General features: G+C 41.9%; 2 protein-coding genes and 1 long non-coding RNA gene across 28 annotated transcripts in view; all 3 read right to left on the reverse strand.

Annotated features, from left to right (window-relative positions):
- Positions 1-6: 6 nt before the first annotated feature.
- Positions 7-14,201, reverse strand: si:ch211-14c7.2 (uncharacterized). Its single transcript, XM_032512034.1, has 6 exons — positions 13,731-14,201; positions 9,797-13,047; positions 7,557-7,756; positions 4,562-4,680; positions 2,076-2,190; positions 7-440 (listed from the first exon to the last, which is right to left on the reverse strand). Exons 2-6 carry the CDS (start codon positions 12,507-12,509, stop codon positions 309-311), a joined length of 3,279 nt encoding a protein of 1,092 aa, XP_032367925.1. The 5' UTR covers positions 12,510-13,047; positions 13,731-14,201; the 3' UTR covers positions 7-308.
- A 2,541-nt stretch (positions 14,202-16,742) lies between these two features.
- prx (periaxin) overlaps positions 16,743-22,732 on the reverse strand; it is a 64,708-nt gene continuing 58,718 nt past the window's right edge. For 20 of the 26 annotated variants that reach the window (XM_032512028.1, XM_032512026.1, XM_032512025.1 and 17 more), the window contains 3 exons: positions 21,849-22,331; positions 19,467-21,647; positions 16,743-18,793 (listed from right to left, as the gene is read on the reverse strand). In XM_032512028.1, the coding sequence (XP_032367919.1) occupies positions 18,507-18,793; positions 19,467-21,647; positions 21,849-22,331 (2,951 nt within the window). In that variant the 3' untranslated portion in view covers positions 16,743-18,506. Of the gene's footprint in view, positions 18,794-19,466; positions 21,750-21,848; positions 22,332-22,732 lie in introns of all 26 variants that reach the window. The other 6 variants (XM_032512006.1, XM_032512007.1, XM_032512027.1 and 3 more) reach the window with 6 other exon arrangements.
- On the reverse strand, positions 22,501-22,732 carry LOC116687008 (uncharacterized). The gene is made up of 2 exons (XR_004331446.1): positions 22,658-22,732; positions 22,501-22,555 (listed from the first exon to the last, which is right to left on the reverse strand). It is a non-coding gene; the product is annotated as an uncharacterized LOC116687008 (long non-coding RNA).

Genomic DNA, 22,732 nt, shown 5'->3' on the forward strand with positions numbered 1-22,732 from the left:
GGGGGGGGGGGGAGACAAGTGGCACACGTGTAATGGAAACACTCCCCCGTCTACAGGAGCTGGAGTAGACAAGATCTGAAACACAAGCGTCACTCCATTTTCATCCAGGGTACGGCTTCTCTGCGGCTCAGGCTTAATGAGCCAGGGAGGGTATGCATCAGTGTTGGACTGCAGACAGTACACATGTTGTCAGTCCAGAGTCTTGAGAAACCTGCTGTTGGTCTGTTGTGCCCTGGTGGGGTCAAAACCTGCAGTTCTTCAGAAAAACGCTGATCAATCCCAGTCCAACCACAGCTGAACCCGCACAGTTACTCCATGATGTTTCTGTTGTAGTCATAGGACAGCCGTCGCTTAGCGGCAGCATTCTGAGCATGCTGATTGGCCGAGGGGAGGCCCGGGGAGAGACGGCGATTGGATGTCCAGGGGGCAGGTCTGCTTTCCTGCAGAGATAGGAACACGAGGATGCAGATGTGATATTAGACTACTGAACACCTGCTAAAATCCGCAAAACATCCTTAAGTGCTAAGTGATAGGTTCATTAATTCTTTAGTCGACAGAAAATGTATGTACAACAATTATGAGAACTGATTATCTGGTATAATTTCACAAATAAAACCATTTTCATGAAGACTGTCAAGTTGCAGTTGCCTCGGTTGTAATCCATTTGTACAATATTCTATGCTACTTATTATAAAGTAGACAAAATCTAATTCAGTAGTTACCAAATAAGCAACAAATCAGTAAGTAACAGCTAATGAATGGTTAGCTAACACATACCTCCTATTTAACTCAAGGAAATACAAGGTTAATAGTAGTTCCTACTCTGGTACTCTGCAGAATGAATTCATGGAGGCGTAACTCACACATCAGGTGCTCTGTAGCTTTCCCACATGGTTTGGTTCAACTGTGCAGCCTGCCTGCTCTGTTCATTTATCAGCGGTGGTGAGGTGTGAGGAGTGTTTTGCATTTAACAGTGGCCACTTCATTTGAATGGAGCTGAAGTTTTCTTCCGTTAAACAGCACTATCAGCTCATTTTACATGCTGTTAAGGCTGCCCTGACAAATTCAATTTAACAACCTTGAAGCTTAAAGGTCCCATGGCATGAAAATATCACTTTATGAGGTTTTTTAACATGAATATGAGTTCCCCCAGCCTGCCTTTGGTCCCCCAGTGACTAGAAATGGCGATAGCTGTAAACCGAGCCCTGGGTATCCTGCTCTGCCTTTGAGAAAATGAAAACTCAGATGGGCAGAGCTGTAGTCTTTCCCCTTATCGTGTCATAAGGGGCAAGGTTACCTCTCATTTCTCTGCTTTGCCCACCCAGGAGGCAGTTAGCCAAGGCCACACCCCCAGCCCCAGCCTCCACCTTGCCCCCCCCCTTCTCTCTTCCTCAAAAGCTACAGACTCAGAAATGGTATATATTAAGGAAAGCTCATTGTGGAACTGGCTCTAGTGGTTGTAATTCATAACAAGGCTGAATTTTGGGAAAGAGACTTCAGATACAGTATTAGGGGACCACTAAGGTCGAAATAAAAGAGACTTCAGATACAGTATTAGGAGACCACTAAGGTCTGTATAAAAGAGACTTCAGATACAGTATTAGGGGACCACTAAGGTCTATATAAAAGAGACTTCAGATACAGTACTAGGGGACCACTAAGGTCTATATAAAAGAGACTTCAGATACAGTATTAGGGGACCACTAAGGTCTGTATAAAAGCATCCAAAGAGCACCATGTCATTGGACCTTTAACAAATGGTAACTGGATAAGTGCTCCGTGCTAATTCCTCTGCATAAACTTATGTGTGGAAATCATGTGTGTGTGTGTGTGTGTGTGTGTGTGTGGACAGAAAAATCATTTACTGTAACATTTGATTTGAAAAGTGTTTTCTAAACAGAATGCTGCAACACGTCAGCATTATGTGAATCAAGCTATTGACACATACTTGGACATGAGATATATACTGTATATAGGAGACATATATTGATAGGAGATACATTATCAGTTTTCTAAAGAGTGCTGCAGTGCCATTCCCACGTCTCTCGGTGTGAATGTTACCCGTAGTTACTCACAGTGTGCGGCTGCTCCAGGTGCAAAGTCCTCAGCAGCAGCTCACGAGACACGCCACTCTCTCTCTTGTATCTCTGGCATATCATTTTGTTCAAGTCATGGTAACTGTCTAACAGCCTGCGGGGTCAAACAGGGACAGAGGAAGAAAGGATTCAATGGATGTTGTTTTTCTCAGTTTGAAGATAGTCTTAATTTACAGTGAAATGCTATAAAGCTGGATTACTGAAACTTAAATGGTCAATAAGTAGTGACTTTATTCAAATACTTTATTTCATATACAAACTCCTCAACTTGCAACTTGAGAATCAGATAACTACCCACAGTAAATTGTCCATGTTATTTGGGATTTCCAGGGAGAATTTTAGAATCACTTCAAAGTAAAATCAGTCTGTAAACTTCTGATGATAGTGAATATTGGCAATTGGTGCTCCAATAAACAATGCCAGCATTCCAGAAACAATGCAATGTGCATCACTGAACGTGATGTTTTCAGAGATGAAGTTGACGCCGACCTTGCAGCTCACCACATAAACCACTGGGTGGCCACAATTTGTTAGATTAAAAAAAAACTGATCCACAAATCGACACAACTACCCTGATTCTAACATAGATTTCACAATAAAACATCTAATGAGGACTTTTTTTCTTTTGTACTTATTTCCCTAAGTTCTTGGTTCTCCACTGCACAACTCTGGCACAAATACATAGAAACAGTGCTGATGCAAATGCAGAAATGTTCAATACTTAGAATAATTCCTTTGGTGTGACTGTGATGTGACATTGATGACGTAATGATGATACACGTTATTGTTGTTATTATTATTATTATTATTATATATCATTAACCGACTGCTCTTGTATGAATAATGCTTAGTATTTATTCCGAAGGATTACACTGCGCAGAAATGAATTGGTGGTTTATGAAAAGGTGGAGTCAGCGAGGACATTTTCACTGAATTTGACAAAAAGTGTACTGGATTGGAATCGCAGACCCTTTAAATCAAAGGCTTGAAAATTTGGAGCTTTGAAATTATTTTAAAATAGCATTAATCAAGCAATTATTACCTGAAAGTATCAAAAATAGTTAATAAAAAGAAAGTATGCAATATAATAATTTTGGTTTTGTTCTTTTATCACATATTGTTTGTGTAAACAGACCACAATACATTTAAATTTTAACTAAAGGGCTTATATTGTGCTCATTTTCAGGTTCATAATTGTATTTAGAGGTCACATCAGTATAGGTTTACATGGTGTCATTTTCAAAAAACACCATATTTTTGTTGTGCTGCAGCTCCTCTTTTCACCCTGTGTGTTGAGCTAGAGGAATCTCACTTCTGTAGTAACTTGGTTGGGAGTCGCACATGCGCAGTAGCTAGGTAAAGACTACTAGCCAGTCAGAAGCAGAGTATGAGGGCGCGCTACGCTAGCAGCTAGGCGAGCATTATAACGTGTGTTACAAAGTGACGCATGTTGGTCTCAGAAGTAAAGGCTGGACTACAATAAAGCTGTTTGGATCAGTTTGTGAAGAGTGTTTTCTGTTGGTGATGGTAAGGCCCTTTGGGGCGGACTTTGTAAACCTATAACATGCACAAAAAGGATATTTAACACAGTAAAGGAAAGGGGAAAAGCCTAAAAGCATAATATGAACACTTTGATTTTTCAGGGAGAAACCCACTTGTCACAGTCCCCTGTTCAAATGAGTGAGGGTTACTGTGTCATCCCACATTCATGTTATCAGGAGCATAAAGCATGAGCAAGAGGATAAAACATCCCTCATTAGAAAACACATATTTCCCACCAGTTGTTAAACTGCTCAGCTATTACCTTGCTGTACTGTTGCTGTGTTCATGTCCTGTCACATTTGCAGTAAATATGAGCGTCTGACAGGAAAGAATCCTCCATGTCTTTTTCCTAAAGCGGATTACAAGCACGTCATGTAGAGTTTTCTGTGGGCTCTAATACGTCCTATTACAAATCGGAGCAATGCGTCAACACAGCCAGCAAACACTGTGTATAGCAAATCAAAATGCGTGGCTGTAAATTTCATCTAACGGATGGAGGGGGGCAATAACCATAACATTTCTTAAGAGAATTATTGAAGGGGATACAAACACTACAGCCACATCTGTTATTGTAACAGGATATGTGTAGAACAGAGCTAAGCTAGCTAGCTAGCAAGCAAGTTGAACATCAAGCTGGGTGATGTAAATTGTGCGAGACAGATGTAGTTCACTGAGCGGTTTCACTCAAAACTAAGTGGTCATATGACAAACCTACGGCGAACTGAGACTTTCTTCCGTTGAAAGATTCTTTTAAATTGACGGATATCATATTTGTAATCCATGGCTCAATTCAAACGGGATTAAAAAGTAATTTGCCTCTCCCCGTTCACTGCCGTTCATATTTATTCAAAAGAAAGGTCCCATGGACCGGAAGTGGAAGGGCATCACTTTGACAGTGGGCTCAGTCGAGATGGTCTACCTACCCCTGGTCCTGGCTGGTTCTGCCCCTGAGGAGCTTGGTCAGTGTGGGAACAGTATCGTGATCACAGGGGTCACTGGAAGATGAAGCAGGCGAGGGGAAGGCTTCAGCAAAGACAGCCGCCTACAGGACAGACAAAGACATCTCGTCAGTTACTACAACATCAGATACAGCGCTCTTCAGTTCACCACATTTGAACTTAATACTTGATTGTTTCGAAGGCCTCTTCATTACACTATAAGCATATGAACTCATTTGAAAGCAGTTTCCTCCCAACACTCTCCTTCACTGCAGCTTTCCGCAGAGCTCACTTTTCATCTGCATCTTTTCACTGCGTTAGACGTCCACTGGGAAAGTCTTCCCGCAGTGCCGGCTTCAATTTCTTTCCCAATTTTGAAAGGGAAAAAAAAGAAGCTTTGAGAGCTTAGATGATCTAATGTGAGGAAAAAAAAAAATAAAAAAAATAAAACTAGTTTTAGGTCTAAAACGGTTTCCATGGTATTGGTGCTGGAAAATGAAAAACACAAAACGACAGTATGGCTCATAATTACTTCTGAACAAGTCCCATTTTGGATCCAATGATTAAAAAAAACAAAAACGTTCAGCTCAAGGTGTTGATTAACGTATCTAAAGAGTCTACAGCTATGCTAGCAGCTAATTAGCACTAGATACAAAGTAGGCCTATAGCTGAGGCTGATGAAGATTTCCTGTGGCTTCAGGTAGATATGCAGATTAAATGATGCCCAAAAGTCTAACTACATAATAATTAGCTGAAATAAGTCGTGACCAGTTTATTTTAGACACATCTAGAATAACATGCAGTATAGCTGTCCTTTGGGGACAACTGCCCTGATAAATGTGGCCTGGATTTATAAACAGAAAAAATATTCCATATACTGCGTGTTTATTGTTGTTATTGAATTGCTTTGGGAGCCCCAGGGGCCTTGCAGCCAGCAGCCAACCTGTGTCAACACATTTATCCCTCAGCTACAAAATTATGTGGTGAGAGGACAGTGTTGTGTTGGTAGATATTGAAGCAGCCTCAGTAACTCAACCTCAAATACCTCTTAGTGGATGCTTTAATTCAAATATTCTTCCAGCACCAGGAATATAAAGAGCTTTAGGTCTGAGCTAAAATGGTGGGAATGGAAGCTTAAAAACAGTTGTTGTTTGTGGGTCTAATTTCACTTTAAAGCTCTTTTTTTTTGTCTGTGGACAAAGCCATAGTAAATAAAATGGAATGGCACCACTGCAATGTCTGAGACGCACAGGTTTTATTAAAGAAATCTCAAAGCACTAGAAGAAAAGCCTCTGCAGTCCACATGTCAAAGTGTCCTTGAGCGAGATGCTGAACCGCAAAGTGTGAATGTTTATCCCTCCCCTCCTGCTGAGCAGGTCGCACCTTGCATGGCAACCTCTGCCATCAGTGTATCAATGTGAATCTGGCTTGTTTTGTAAAGGGATTTGAGTGGATACAGTGTAATTAGAGTTTCTGCAGGTTTCACCAAGTCAAATGTAAGACTTCTTAAGACCTTTTTAAGACCATTATAAATGACAGTTAAGCCCTTTATCACAACATCAAAAAAGCCCTAAATTCCTTTTTTTCAAGCCAAGTATCTAAAACTTGCATTTCCCCTTAACTGAAGAATAGAATCTGTTAAATGTCTGTGGTACAATCCAAAAGAGACGGGCGCCAATAACAAGAAAGCTGACTGGCTGCAATGTAATTTGCATGTTAGTGTCATTTGTAGTCGTGATAGAGCGAAGTAATATTTGGACAAGCAAAAAGAAAGAACTACAACACCACGGAATAAAAGAAAATAGAGCATTAGAGGGAGCATTGCATGGGCGTAAGAAAATTAAGATCTGTTTAAAATAATTTAAGACCTGGAACACAATACTGCAGTGAATTTTTAAATCTTAATTTTTATTTTGAAAGTTTAGACTTATTTAGACCCCGAGGAAACTCTGGTAATGACATTACTGCTGTGTCTAAGATGCTTTAGTTCAAATATTCTTATAGCACCATGGGAGCAATTATTTTGAAATCTCACAATATCACAACATATCACAAGAAAATGTTATAAGATATAATGTATATGTGTAATGTGTTTGTGTCCGAACAACCAGTTGTTGACCAATCAGCATCCTGTGAGGAGCAACTGGGAGTTACCGACGTGTGTTGGTACCCGATCTGTGCTGCCTGCACGATAATCCTGTTTTACAAGGATTTATCATATGGTACTGCACAATCTGTTCCACGCTTCCGGTCGTAGTTGTAGTGGTCTGCTTCCCGGTGGAGGCTAACTGCTGAGCAGGTGGCACCTTGCATCATAGCCAGTGTATGAATGTGTGAATGACGGCTTGTATTGTAAAGCAATATGAGTGGTCGCTAAGACTAGGAAAGAGCTATATAAATGCAGTCCATTTATTTTGGAAAATTTTTCACTTTGACTACCCTTAGAAGCAATCGGCCTGCAACATTAGCTGTCCCGGGGATCTGCAGTTCCCACTGGCACGCTTCGATTTTCTGTCTGACTTTCAATATCAATAGTTGGAAACTATTTGGTCTGAGATTCAGAAAATACAGTTTAGACTTAAAGAGAGCTGGAAAAGGGAATATTTTTCCATCAACACAAGGCCAGCTAAAGCCCAAAAAAATTAGCAAGTTTCTACCAAAAAATCCATATCACCCTCTGTATTTTAAAATAGTTTGAATCCAGGTTTGGCCTAGATCTGGGCAAGTGATAGGATTTAGACATACAGGTTACTTCAGACAGAAGGTATGTGTTATGTTGATGTTGAGTTTTGACCACAACTTTGATACAGTATGCCTGCAGAAAGTATTAGATCTCTCTAAAACATTGTCACTTTTTCATATAAAAGAACATTAAGAACAAAATTACTTTAGGAATTCACCTCAGAGATGAACGCAGTCTGCATGTGTGTGTGTGTGTGTGTAAGAAGATCTAAGGGGAAATTTCTACTTTCAACTATACCAGATTCTGATTGGCCGAGAGGCTGTTTCTGCTCTCCTCCACGGCGCTGGTTGGCCACCACTGTCCCACCATGTCTCGGCCTTCATCTGACCAATCCTGAGGAAAAGCTGTCCAGGTGTCGTCTGATTGGCGGAAGGAGCTGTCTGTCCAGCCTGGCGTCCAGTGGGTCGACTCCCCGGTGATGGCGTGGTTTCCAAGTGCTGTTCTCAGACACAAACACACACACACATGGTTAATATTAGAGTCTACAGCCTCCGTTGTAGATGTCCCTGTAGTGTTGTTGTGCGTTTCCAGCCGGCTATGCCCTCATTCAGATGACCTGGATGGACGACCAACTAAACCTACATTGCATTGAAGGGGTGAGATGTATAATAGCAACAACCGACATTTATTATAACTGAGAATAATTATGAGGATTACAACATAAAAGGGGCAGTTTAACTAAATGACACTCCCAGTGGTAGTTTTAGTTTAATTCACAGAAATTTTGGGATATCTGCCACGCATACTTCTACTACTATCCCACCAACATACCAATTACAATGTAACGTCTCCACTAATACTTGTAGTTTTAGTGGGATTTTCATTACAGGGAATATCTCCAAACCTGAGCAAATCAAACCAAAATTATCTGCAAGGCTACTAAAGATGCAAATAAAAACATTTTTGTCATGTAGGTGAAGTGACCTGCTCTGACATAGCCAGACGAATTTGCAAATGCATATTCTTAGTTCATTTCGATTTCCAAGCGGCGACAGGCACAAATGTCTCTTGATGCAATTGAATAAACCCTACAACCAATCAGAGCAAGCTTAAAGTAAGGAGTAAAAACTCGCAAAAACACTGGAATAGTCCTTTAAACACATGACAATGCAAACAATGGGCTTTCTCTCACTTTAGACAGCACCTTCTGCTGATAACTCTTTAGCAATATATTTAAATAATCACAAAAATGTCTTGAGGTGGATAAACTGAGAAGAAATAAATAATAAGTAAACCCCGGCTTAGCCTCGTTTGGCCCCGCAGTGGAAACTGGGCTTAGGTGATTAGCCAAAAGAGAACATAACAAGAGAACATAAAGACTGATTAACACAGAAAAACAAAACCCAGCTGCATGTGTGTCATGAGTGCTATTAATTATATTGTCAGATTATTCTTTTAGTCATTCAGTTAACTCAGAGCGCAGTGGATAAGTCTGGCATCACTACTTATTTGTACATTTATTATTTAGTATTTCTTTGCTACAAAAGGACCATGCCAGTGTGCTAGTGTAGCTCCTTCACAATAAATCATGTATAGTTTACATTTGCGACACATTTTTAGATTGCTTTTTCCTTACAATCACACAGCCATTCCAGAAGTGTGTCCCTCATTATGCATTCCCATTCAGATTGTCTTTTAACAATATCCTCAATGTTAATTCACACAGAAACATGCAACTCTTCTGGTTTCTTTGATAATCATACTGTTAAGTAATCTTGTTTGGTTTGTCATTTTGCTAAATGCAAATGGGTCCAAATACGACAATACCCATGAGCCTCGGCTTATGTTAAGTAGTTTTTGTACTTCAACTTTCTATCAACAAACAAAATATTTTCTAATACATTTGTGCATCTTTTGTATCAGAATTTAACCAAAGAGTTAGGTGACCCAAGTGTGAGTCACATAACAATATTAATGGAAAGAAATGAATGGAACTTTAACTTCTAGAACCAGAAGCATCCAAAAAAGCAGTATTGTTTGTCAGTGTTAGATCATATATCCAGATTGATTTAAAAAGTCTCCACTTGATCACCTCATAATGATAATGTGGCTTATAATCCATACTGTAACAACTGGAAAAATACATTCACTTTTCACAACACATACAGCAGGGTTTACAGAGTGATTAACTGTGACATAGAGCCCATGTGATTTGGTATGGTCCTTTAAAACAGAGTATGTGTATATGCTTTCCTAGAACTGTACAAAAGGTTAAAAATGCACTAATACCCTGAGTGCTGATATTCTTCGGTCTCTAAATCAGTATGTTTCTGACATCTCTGTTATACTCTACCTCTGCCTTTAAATGTCAGCTTGGTTGCCTTTAACCAAAAGATCCTCTTTCTCATGTCTGTCAAACAGAAAGGCAAACTTACTAAAGCTCCCAAAGGTCAAGAGATACTAAAAGAGAAAGAAAGAAAGGGAGGGCAAGGCCAGCCAAGAAGACAGAATGACAAACCAACAACCATGAGACTCACCAACACTTTCTCTACTCCCACAAGGCACTGAGGCAGACATGGTGTATCCCTCGCTGCAGGCTTGCTCTCCCTCCGCCTGCATGAATACTCCAAACTCATCTTCCTCCTTGTCTTCCTCCTCTTTCCTCCCCTCGTCAGTGGCCACGGTGGAGCCCCTCGCCTCCTCGCCCAGCTCTTCCACCTGTCTCCCGAGCCTCCTCTTCCCTTCCTGGCCTTCTTTTAAGTCTCCTGCTGGCACGCCGACCCCTTCCTTCGCCTCTTTCTCTTCCGTCTCCAGACGGGGCAGGAATGTTGCCATGGATCCCAGGAGAGGCAACAAAGGGGCAGGATTAGCCAGGGAGTGTGCAAGAGAGGTGGAAGGATCAGCACAAGCAACATTTGTGACGTTGGTGCTGGTCTCTCCGCTCGCTTCAACATGGCTGATGCTTGTTTGTCCACAGGTGGCTCCAACCTCTTTCCTCCTTCCACTGCATCCCTCTGCAGACCCGCAGTTGTCTTTTAATGCACAGTTTTTCGTTACTTCTTCGTCATTATCCTGTATGGTACTATCTTTCAAGTCACACTCAGGGAGTCGTTCTTTGTCGTCATTGCCTTTACCCTCTCCATCGCCCGGCTCGTTGCAGGTGCACTCCCTTCTCCAAATCTCCCCGGCTTCATCCCCTTCCCTAGGATTTACTCTCTCCCCTATATTCTCCTCCTGTGACTCCTCTTCTCTAACATCCCACACTAGCTCACCTCTTCGCTCTGCTCCATTACGCTCCGTTATACAACGGTGGCAACTGTTTTCTGTAACGTTTCTGCTGTTTGTCTCAAAAATGGTAGGAGCTACGTGTCTGAGAGGCGATGATGGAGCTTCTCTCTTCTCCAGCTCTTTGCCTTTTCCCACAGATTGAAAGAACAACAGAGGTTTTCTGTTTTTGTTCTCGCTCCCAGTGTTGTCCTCATCAGCCACACAGTTCAGCTCTTGTTGCTCAAATCTGCTTATATCCAGTTCTTCTTTACCCGTAATAGTCCCTGGGTATGCAACCCCTTGTTGAGACCCCTCAAGGGAATCTTCTCTGCTGCTCTCTTGGTCTCTCCAACCACCACAAGTGTCACGGTCAGCATTGCAGTTGCTGCCCTCTACAGCGGCAGAGTGCTCAGGGGAGACTGCAGTGCTGATGAGGGCAGGGCAGGTGGAGACAGAGACGTCCTCATAGCAGTCAGATACAACCGAGAATCCTGCAGGTGTCTGATTGAAGCTCCCTTCCTCCTCTTCAACATCTATACTCTCCATTTTTTTTTCTGATTCTTGAACTGCATCAACGTGATCAGAAAATCCATTAACATTAGCTGCTATTACTTCTTTTACACTTTGTGTTCTGTCACAATATCTGGTATGTCTTGATGTGAAGTCATCTGTCACCGGTCCAGAGTGGCCATGAATTAAATCATAAAATCCGCCATGTATTTTCCTAACCTCAGAGTTTGTATCCTCCCCTCTCTCTGAATAGTCGTCCTTGCCGAGAGAGGTTTGTATCTTTAGCTCCTCGTTGCTCTCGGCTTCTCTAATCGCTTCAACATCACAGCCGCTGTGAGATTCTGGGGGAAAGTGGTTCAATTCTAGGTCAGGGTTTGGCACAGCCAAAACAGAGTTAGATGACTCTAATGTGCAGAGGCCTTCCTCCTCCTCCTCCTCGTTATTTTGCCTCTCCTTCCTCATTCCTTTCACCTCACTATTCAGCCTGTTGGAGATGCCTCTTCTTGGACTTTCACCTCCCTCGTGTTGATCCTGGCTTTCCCTCCTCTGTGCTTTCCTCCCACACTGAGTACAGGTTTTGAGAGAAGCATTGTGGCAGCATCTAGGACTTCTGCATGCTCCCTCTTTCTCCTGTCTGGCTCTCCTGCTGTCCTGCTGCGGGCTGGGAAACTGTTTACTGGCCAGGCCTCCTTTGTCTCGCTCTTCCTGCCTTTCTTCCAGAGGGATTTCTCCGGCAGGATCCTCCCTGCTACTCTGATGCCTCTCTCTGCTCAAGCCTGTTTTCTCCCGTGCTGCTGCATTACTGGACTTCCTCCATCTCCGGCCTGATCGCACCCTAACCCGGTTTACTCCGGTATGTGCTGGCGGAGTTGGCCCATTGTCCCTTCTCCCGGTTGGGATGTCTCTGCCTCCTCCTCCTCCTCCTGTCTTCCCTCTCAGCCATCCACCAACCACGCTGGAGGCGGCACTGTTAGTCACACCAGAACTGGGCTTAGCTGTGGAGTACAAACAGCTCCCTTTCTCAGTCCGGAGGAAGAGGCATTGAGTTTGGGTCTTCCCACTGCCCTCTGAGGTCTTCAGAGTGGCAACTGTTACCAAAGCTCCGATCCCAGCCTGCCTGGCATCCAGTCCCAAGGGAAGCCCGTACCCCATGCGACCCCACTCCCCGCTCAGGTACACATCTGCAGGCCTGGGGCAGGAAGTCGAACCCCCGCGGACCGCAGGAGGAGCTGTGGGGGCTTGTCCTCCTCCCAGCATACCACCAGCCTTTCGGCGACTCTTGGAGCACAGGGCCCAGGCTCGGAGGCCCCGGATCAGCGGCAGGTCTCCCAGGCCCAGCTCCAGTCGGCTGGGGAAGGGCAGAGAGGCTCTGGAGCACTTCTGGAGCATTTCCCGGGTGGAGCCCGACACATTCAGGCAGGGGTAGTTGTTGTTGTTATTCTGCTGGAGCATGGTGCTTGTTGTTGGCCTCATTTATGTTTTATTGGTTCGTCCTCGCTTATACTTTGCTAAAATGCAGCCTGTCGGGTCTGGTTGAATTCTCATTTGTAAGTGGGAACGCTGGCCCTATCAAGAGTCTATTCTTGATTCAGAGCGTGGAAAGCTCAAATGTAAAAAGATCACAGTTTGGAAAAAAAGCATTACGCAGTAGTTGAAATACGCTTGAGAATGTCTTATTGATTCATTCTGACAAGGGAGAATATATTTACTTGACACTGCAAGAGAGAGCTGACTCAGTTCATTCTAACGACATCTGAGTTTTTGGACACTAAGACAAAAATAGAATGGGTTGTTTTCCTGACAGCGTGATGTAGTTGTGCTTCTGTTTCCCCTTAATCGCTCCTTCACTTTGAGAGTCTCCTGACGAAGAAAAGGAACGCCCAGGTCAGACGTCCAGCTGTCAGCGCAGATCATAGAGAGAATAGTGAGAAGTGAAAAGATGCCTGCTTCACTGCCCTCTCTGTCGGACAGGCTTTCTCAATGAGGACTGACTCAGCTGTCATACAACCACCTGCAGGGAAGTGGGACAAAACAAGAGAAATAAGGACAAACTGTTTAAAAAATGTGCTGTATGGACATTAAGAAACAACAGACTCATCAGTTAGTCTAATTTATTGATATGGTAAATATAGCAAGCATCAAGCCAGACACAATGCAATCCTTTATTTTGACTGTCTGCATAATTAGAAAGCAATTAGAGCGGATTCTAGACAGACGCAATTAAAATGTAAATGAAAACATAAGTGAGAAATGTTTAATTTCTCACAATGAATTCCACAGGAGAACCGATTTTGTTTGACTTTTGGCTGACTGGATTACAGCTATTATGTCTGTGGGGGTGTGAGTCTGTCAAAGGTCATACATTTCAATCCAAGTGGCTTCTTTTCCAACTGCTCCTACACAATCAAGCCCCATTCTTTTTATAGAAAAATGTGCATTCTCCATGTCCATTGTGGTTCCAATTAGATTATTTGTTGCATCAGCCATACAGCCTCATCACCTGGACTAAAAATGAAACACAGTTGGTCCATACATCCATAAATCCACTACCCATGCCTACACAGTTTAAAGGATTTATCCAAAGTGACTCAATAAAACCGCCACATAAGCGGCAGAAATCGGTTTGGGCCACGCATACCACACTTCGCCTACTCCTATCAGAAGGCTGTGTATGATGAAGATGACACACTGTACCTGGAAAACCACTGTCCCCAGCCTATGTCCTGAAAGGGATGCCCCGATGAAAGGTTTGCTTGTTCCTTAGCTCATTCGATGCCTCGGTGTCTCCGGTCCAGTCTCTGAATTAAGTGTCCTTTACTTAATGTCTTTGTGCTTCCTTGTTGTTTACTGACGAAGCCTTTACACAACCGTCCCCGGGCTGTGGAGCGTCCTTTGGTGGGATCAGCGCCGCCACATCCTTCCAATCGGCCTGCACACACTGGCGCTACACCACTGCAAATGAGCGAACCATGCATTCACTTCTGTCCCATCGTCTAAAATAGATCTGAACACCACGCAGTGAATCTTATTTCCGTGTCCCCCCACCCCCCACCCCCACTCGTTCGGCCATTGCGCATCATGTCATCCACCGCTCGGCATCGTGCGTCGCCGCATCTTACCGCAGTAGCCTCCGGTGCGCTCACAGAGCAGGATGACGGAGAGCTAATTTGACTTGCAGCCCACTCACAGATAAGAGAGGCGATTCGTGCCACACAGGAGCACGGGGAGCCGAGGTGAGTGGAAGTGTATGCGGGGTTGTTGATGACACACTGGTGCACAATAAAACCTTTTTAACCCGTTTGCCTTCCACCCTGTTTCCTTAATTAAAGGTACAGTACGTGATGTTAATCCAATATCAAATTCAGTGAATATCTCCTCACAGTCATCCAGATCTCAATTTTCTGTGTTTGCTGGAAAATAAATCTGGTGTTAATACAAAGGCCTGGCTGCGTAGATGGTAACACAAACAGAAAGGAGTGCACGAGCCACAAAACATGGGCGGCAACAGTTGATAGGGGATATATAAAAATATACTGGCCCTTAGATTTGTCTAAATTGAGGTTTCTTTTTATTAATATTATTATTATTATTGTTGAGGTGTCATTTCAGTCTACGTGGATTAGAAAACAACTTCAGTCGCAACTTGAAAAAATGGGTTAAAACTCTTTTTAATAGTGCAGCAAACCAAATATCTATTTCACATCAGGATAGGAATTTTACATACTGCCATGTAATTGTTCTTTAGCAAAACAAATGTTAACCATTGTGACCCGACCCGGCGGCGCTGCTTCACAACTTCATTTTAGACTCAAGGGATAGGAGACTATGAGATGCTGAACCGATGAAATGAGACCCTGCTGCTTATTTAAGCACAGTCTGAGTAGTAAAGGGTAAAAAAAATGATGTCTAATCTCATCGTCTCCTAAGGAAAGCCGGCTCCATCATCAGTAAAGCTGGTGATGCTGCAGTCTCTGGCTTTCCTCCTCTCTGTGGCACTCTTCACTCCTCATACAGCATTAATCTCCCCTCATATGCACTCACTCCTGAAGCCTACGTCGCACAGCATCATCACAGCAGTAGATAAGTAGGTACACACACACACACACACACACACACACAGACACACACACACACACACACACACACACACACACACACACACACACGGAAGACGTCATTCACAGGGGTGCATAGCTTATCACTTTCTCCTCCAAAGTCCATCCTCTGGAAAAACTCATTCATGTGATTTTGTGTCTGTAATCCACAACAGAAAAGATGTGAGAATAATTTTATTTTGCTGTGCTTTGCCTGTTCTTCTGCTTCTGCAGTGAATGTCTACAGCACTGTGGAATAACCCTGCTGTATTTCCAATGTGATGTTTCCAGGTGAGAGTGATCCATGTGGTTCTGTATCTGCTGTTTTCACAGTTAATTCCCATAAATGAGATGTTTCAGCTGCAGTTGAATGTGACAACAACCATAACTAAGTCTTTTTGATGCCACCACTGAGGGGCACCAACATCACAAATTTCAAAAATGCTACATACAAAGACTTTTTTATTGTCACTTTTAACTGACCTGTATAAAATAATGAAACTAGAATAAATGACACTGTTATGATGAGGAAACCCTTTTAAATGGAGGGTGACTTTTGGGTCAGGAGAAAATGTGTTTTGCTTTTCTTTTTCTTGCAGGAATTGCAGTTTGGACGTTAGCTTACAAAATTCCTTCAGTATATTAGTATACTAACATAAATACATTTGAACCATATTTAAGCTCTAACAAATTAAGCCTGTTGACCTTTCAAGATAATAAGTTAATATCAATTATTTGTGTAATGTTCGGGCCTTTTCTTTAATTTAGCTAAACATCACCTAGGGTATGTGTCTCTCGCTGCCAACTGAAGTTTCATCTAATAATAAAATTTTAAAAAGTTTGATTTGCATGGTGGACGTGAAGATGTTGTTTATCATACTATGAGACTATGTGAACATTTTGACAGAGTCTTAATTTTTGTTAGTCAACATTATGAACATATGAGTCAACATTTCCTGTCTTACTTTACTTATCAAGTCAACCGTTTGAGTTGTAAAGTCAAAATTATGACACAAGTATGAGATAATCAAAATGATGAGATACTAAGTTCAATTTCATGCTGCTCAAGCCAAAGTTTTGAGTTAATACAGTAGCATGTAACTTTGATTTCAGATGAGTATTTTAGTTGAAGTCACACACACATTCATTTTCTTTTCCTTCTTTAAATTGTTTTCCACACCGCTGCATGTTTTCTACCGAACAGAGATTTGTATTTATAAGTGGGCTTACTCCGCCTCTCACCCAATGTGAGTTGCTATATCTTCCAGCTCCCTGTTACCCTGCAAAGTATGTAGATAACAGATGAGTGGACGAATGAATGAATTAATGAATGAATGATTCAGGCTGACCGTACACTGAAAACCTCATAAAACACCAATATGTCCACTGACTAATGATTTATCACTGTGAAGGAAATCAGGAAATTATCATTTTTTTGTGTGAATATTGTTTTATTGATTAAACATCTTAACCAACATTCTCTCCAATGCTGCTTTGACAAAAACACTTGGCACAGAAACCCTTATAAATGTAGAATAAGAAAAACCAGAAATACACCTAGATACTACTCAGCGTGCGTTGACATGTCAATACCTTCGTCCTGGCTTGTTAAAAATCTATAAACTATTTCTCTCCTGAAATTCAGGCATAGTGTTAAATGTTAATGAAAAAAGTGTGGGAGTAGATTTGTGAGGATTTCTTCTACCATCTACCAACCAAGTAAAGTACAAGTTTCCATTCTTAAATGCTTTCCATCCACTTGAAAAGTAGCTCATTATTTTGAAAAAATCAGATGGTTGCATCCTGTAAAACTGTTCTCTTGTAAGGAAATGGCTCTGAGTGGTGGATACAATCAGTAGTTTTCATTTCATTCCAGAAACAGTGGCCATGTCTCTCAAATGGTGGGTACCGCATTTGAGAATGAAACTTAAATGTCTCAATGTAGAGACAATAAAGTCAATATCTAAAGCATAAAGACAGCACAAAGCCCCCCCCTCCCCCTCCATTTAACAATAAAGCAAATTTATACTTTAAAATTGAGGACACTCTTTTTGAAAAATAAGGGATAATGAAAATGCTTTTAATTAATCTGAGATTTTAACATCCGATGTTATTCTGTAATATCGTCAATTATAGTCAATAAACAGAAAAATGCCAGATTATTAAAGACGTTTTCAGCCAAAGGAAAACATGCCTTGGTCCTCTTGTCTTGGATCCCCTCTCTTCGGTGGCGTTTGTACATCAAGGCTCGCCACTCATTAGCCAGTCTGTCATTGTAGCAGCCTCATAGTAACATCATTTTTAGAGAGCTACTTTTTAAGTGTCAAGAGAAAAAAGGTTTACAGTTTTACCCTTTAAAACTTCTCTCACTGATTTTGTTTAAGCGCCCAACAGCATCTCTAAAACCCCACATTTTCTTCCTAGTTTGCTGGCGATTTGTTTTGATACTCAACTTAGATCACAGCTGAGTTTCGAGAAATCAGCATCAGCCAGAAGGTCTATCTTGAAGCTAAAGTCTCAATCACAAAATATACAGCGGCGTCTTTTTCTGGCAGTGTACAGTGTAAAACATTAATATAAATAGATTAGCAGCAGGGTGGCCTACAGTAAATGTTCGAGAGCAACCTGTAACCAAAAGGTCACAGGTTTGATCCCCACAGCAGAAAAAAAAGAGTCCGGAGTGTACTGCTTACACACTATGACTATTTCTAGTTAACAGCACCAGCTAAATGCTTAAAATATAAAACTATGGCAGAAAAATGAGAATAGCCTAAATCTCAAAAAGCTCACACTTTTCCTTCAAGACAAACAAAATAGATTGTCAGGTCAAAAAATATAATTCCCTCTCCTGACTCTGGTGAATATGAAAATAATTACATTTCGGATTGAAGGGATACTGCTTCAAAAAAACTGAAGAAAAAAAAAAAAAGACTGATATATAGTTGTATTTACATGAATATTACTCTGGCCTGCACTGGTCCAAAATGAAGTTATTATCGTCAAATCCATGATGCTGATGTGGATAAATGACTCATGCCAGCACATTTTGAACAAACAAACAACAATAAATAATAAAGCAATGCGACATGTTTACATTCAGAGTGAAAACTTTAAAACCAAACAAAATCCGATAAATAATTAGAACTAAACTAACAAAAGTCGGAGAACAGTAACAAAAAATAGTCACATTTAAAATGAAAAAAGGAAGCATATATATATTACTCTGTTGCTTTAACCTCACCTATTAAAATATAAAACAAAGACTTTTACTTAATTGTAGTTTGCCACGTTGCAGGCTTAGCATACAAGAACACTGCAACCTCACCAAAGAAAAACAAGAAAATGTAAAGACATTTAAGATATTATCACAGCATCCTCAGTGCTTGAAGTCCGACACCTGGTGAGTTGTCGTCGTGGTTGCTGAAGATTCACCTGTTCGCGCTTCACTGGTAACCATGTGCCGGGTGATCCTGGTGGTCTTGGTCACCATAGTGACAGTTCCGTCCTCGGTGGAGCAGACTTGGTTCTCCTCAGATACGTCCTGGGTGGTGAAGTCAAGCCCTGAGGTGTGGAGGCAGAAAGACCCCAACACGTCGGCCTCACCTCCCACCTCCCCCTTCCGCTGGGCCTGAGGAGAACCCTCCGGGGTTATCTGAAGGAAGCCTGGGGGGGGGAGGAGGAGCGGAAACATGCAGAGGCAAGTAGAGGAAAGGATGCAGGGAGAGGAGAATAGGTGAAGAAATCAAGGAGGGAAAAGAAACTTAGTCTTATGTAGCAGAGACAAAATAGGAGATGATGTATTAATAATTTATAGAATAAACACAAACATAACACATCACAGGCAATATCAAGAATACCTGTATGCATAGTGTACACTGTAATAAAGCACACTGTAATATAGTGAAGTAATGATGGCATGCAGGTAAGTATGAAACACATACAAAGCTTATACATATTTTGAAAATTATTATTGCTTCTGGAAGATTTGTGCAATTATTCACTGTGCCGTTCAAAGGACCACTCCAGTGGTTTAATATTGCACTTTAAAATTTGGGGAACTTGCAAAAAAAAAAAAGTGCTTAATATCCTTCACGCCCCATAATGGAGCTGGTCAGCAGGTGTTTAAGTGTTTAAATACAAATTGAATGAATCCTTATGAGATAAGGATAGCATATAGTGTATATACTGTTCAATATAAACAAGTAATCAAGTCATGAACTCCTCTTTAACGAGTATGATAAAACATGTTTGACATGGACATTAACTTTTTGTAAAAATTCCATGTCTTATTTGTCAAATGTCTTGTCATCTCAGTATACAGTTTCTTTATCCCTACCTGTGGAGTGTGGCTTCAGGGTGAACTTTGGGACCTTGAACCAGGGGGAAGACTCTCTTTCTTCAGACTCTCTGCTGTGGCTCTCGACCTTGCTCCAAGATTGGACCTTTGCTGAGCTGAACTCCATGGTAAAACTAGCAGGGGACTCTGAGCTGTCTCTGTCCAGCATATCTGTTCTGGCACGAGATGACACCACATCCTTCGAGAGCTCCTCACTAAAACCAGCGACGGCCATTTTGCCTGATTGTACTTGAAGCCCTTTAGTGTCTCCCTCCACTTCTCCTGGTGATGAATCCTTTCCCAGTTTCAAACTCATTTCAGTGTCCTCCCCCTCTGCAGCCATCTTGCCATATGGAGAGGTTAACTCCACCTTTGGAAATTTGATTTTGCCACTGGAAGTCCCTTTTGCGTCATTGGAGGCCTTGTGAGGAGATGCATCTTTTTCACCGTTTAGACTTGAAGTGGAACCTTTGCCCCTGAGATTGACATCCAACGACCCTGTTTTGCCAGGAGAAAATGACAAAGCGGCTGCGTTGTCTTTGGGCTTCCCAAAGCTTGGCTTCATTTTGATTTTGGGCATCTTCACTTTGATGTCTTCTTTTTTAGCCTCAGGTGTTGTCACCTTTTCTTGGAGGCCTGTGCATGCAGCATGCTCACCTGTTTGAGGAGGATTTACCAAGACAAAGACAGCTTTCTTTACTTTGGGCATTTTAGGGCCCTCATACTGAATTTCTGGCCCAAAGATATTTATTTTTCCCTCAGGAGAGGACATGGAGGGTAATGCGACACCAAACTTGGGGATTTTGATATTCTTGCCTTTTTCTGTTGTGTCCTCATCTTCATCAGGTGATGTAGCAATATCAAAGTCTATGTCTGGAATCCTGGGGACTTTACTATCTCCTCTGGATGACGAGAGGCTACCCTCCCCCCCTGTTTCTAATTCCGCTGAACCTTGTTTGGTTGGTAATGTAACCTCTGGCACTGGGATGTTAATACGATCTTTGTTCTCTTTATGTCCATTTTGAGTTTTAAATTTAACATCATATTCAAATCTTTCTTTACCCCTGCATCTGTGTTTGGCTTTACCACCACTCTCTTCATCACCACAGATTTTGCATATTTTTGCTTCGGCTGTTACATCTCTGCCAGTTTTCTTTTTTGGCATTCCAATCTTGAATTTTGTTCCTTTGACTTTAGGCCCCTTTACTTTGCTGTTGGTTCCTGTTGTGTTGAGGTCCAAGTCAGGTAGTTCAATTTTTTTCCTGTCCTTATTGTCCTCTCCTCTATGAAGTCCTATATCAAGTTCCAGGTCTCCTTTTGGACCTTTGATATCTATTGTTGGCATCTTGAGTTTCAGACCTTTGTGCTCTCCCTTAACATGCAAATCAGCTTCCCCATGAGCCTCTGTGTCTTGTTTAGGTTTATCAAGTCTCACATCCATGTCCAGATCTATTGATGAGACCTGTGGCACTTTAACTGTTCCTCCTGCCTCAGCTGTTGGTAAGTTGATCTCCGCTTCACCTGATTTATCCTTCAGCACTGATATACCCCCCTTTGGAAGTTTAACATGTGGGCCTACAAACTTTCCTCCTGTGACTTCCATCTCTATAGCAGTTGCTTCAATATCTTTACTTTTACCTTTAGGAAGTGAAATATCAACTTTGGGCATTTTGACATCTGGCAGTAGGATGGTTCCTCCATCTGCTGCCATTTTCTCCTCTGGTATGTCAATACTTTCTTTTCCTTTAGGGATAGATATGCCCACATTAGTTGTTTTGAAGTGTCCTCCATCTCCCTTAATGTCTATCTCTGGACCTTCGATTGAAGGTTTTCCTTTTGGAAGAGATATGCCCACTTTTGGCATCTTGAACTTTCCTCCCTCACCCTTAGTTTCAACTTTGGGACCTCCAGTCTTTCCTTTTGGCAGTGAAATGTCTACTGTAGGCATTGTGCCTCCCTCTATTTCAACGTCTGGGCCTTCAATCTTTCCTTTGGGCAGAGAGATGTCAAAATCTGGCATTTTCCAATGAGGCAATTTGAACTTTCCTTCTGCACCTCCCTCCATTTCGACATGTGGAACTTCAATCTTTCCTTTGGGATGAGAGACATCAATGTTGGGCATTTTCATGTGAGGCATTTTGAACTTCCCACCGGTACCTCCCTCAATTTCAATGTCCGGACCTTCAATATTTCCTTTAGGTAGAGAGATGTCAACATCTGGCGTTTTCATATGAGGCATTTTGAATTTTCCTCCAGTACCTCCCTCCATTTCAACATCTGGACCCTCAATCTTTCCTTTTGGCAGTGAAATATCAACAGAGGGCATGCTGAAATGTGGCATCTTAAATTTTCCACCTTCTCCCTTGATCTCCATCTCTGGACCCTCAATCTTTCCTTTGGGCAGAGAGATGTCAACATCTGGCATTTTCAAGTGAGGCATTTTGAATTTTCCTCCAGTACCTCCCTCCATTTCAATGTCTGGACCATCAATCTTTCCTTTTGGCAGTGAAATATCAACAGAGGGCATGCTGAGATGTGGCATCTTGAATTTTCCACCTTCTCCTTTGATCTCCATCTCTGGACCTTCAATCTTTCCTTTGGGCAGAGAGATGTCAACATCTGGCATTTTCATGTGAGGCATTTTGAACTTTCCTCCTGTACCTCCCTCCATTTCAACATCTGGACCCTCAATTTTTCCTTTAGGTAGAGAGATGTCGATGTTGGACATTTTCATATGAGGCATTTTGAATTTTCCTCCAGTACCTCCCTCCATTTCAATGTCCGGACCCTCAATCTTTCCCTTTGGCAGAGAGATGTCGACGTTGGGCATTTTCATTTGAGGCATTTTGAATTTTCCTCCAGTACCTTCCTCCATTTCATATCTGGACCCTCAATCTTTCCTTTTGGCAGGGAAATATCAACAGAGGGCATGCTGAGATGTGGCATCTTGAATTTTCCACCTTCTCCTTTGATTTCCATCTCTGGACCCTCAATCTTTCCTTTAGGTAGAGAGATGTCAACATCTGGCATTTTCATGTGAGGCATTTTGAACTTTCCTCCAGTACTTCCCTCCATTTCAACATGTGGACCTTCAATTTTTCCTTTAGGTAGAGAGATGTCGATATTGGGCATTTTCATATGAGGCATTTTGAATTTTCCTCCAGTACCTCCCTGTATTTCAATGTCTGGACCTTCAATCTTTCCTTTTGGCAGGGAAATGTCGACGTTGGGCATTTTCATTTGAGGCATTTTGAATTTTCCTCCAG

This window comes from Etheostoma spectabile, chromosome 3 (assembly GCF_008692095.1).
Source record: "Etheostoma spectabile isolate EspeVRDwgs_2016 chromosome 3, UIUC_Espe_1.0, whole genome shotgun sequence".
Taxonomy (NCBI): domain Eukaryota; kingdom Metazoa; phylum Chordata; class Actinopteri; order Perciformes; family Percidae; genus Etheostoma; species Etheostoma spectabile.

Bases quoted from the DNA above. Each gene is read 5' to 3' on its own strand.
- si:ch211-14c7.2 (XM_032512034.1), bottom strand. From the start codon at position 12,509: ATGAGGCCAACAACAAGCACCATGCTCCAGCAGAATAACAACAACAAC. The intron at 7,757-9,796 runs GTGAGTCTCATG...GTCTGAGAACAG, and splicing joins TGGGAGTAGAGAAAGTGTTG to CACTTGGAAACCACGCCATC. The intron at 2,191-4,561 runs GTAGGTAGACCA...TTGACCCCGCAG, and splicing joins AGAACCAGCCAGGACCAGGG to GCTGTTAGACAGTTACCATG.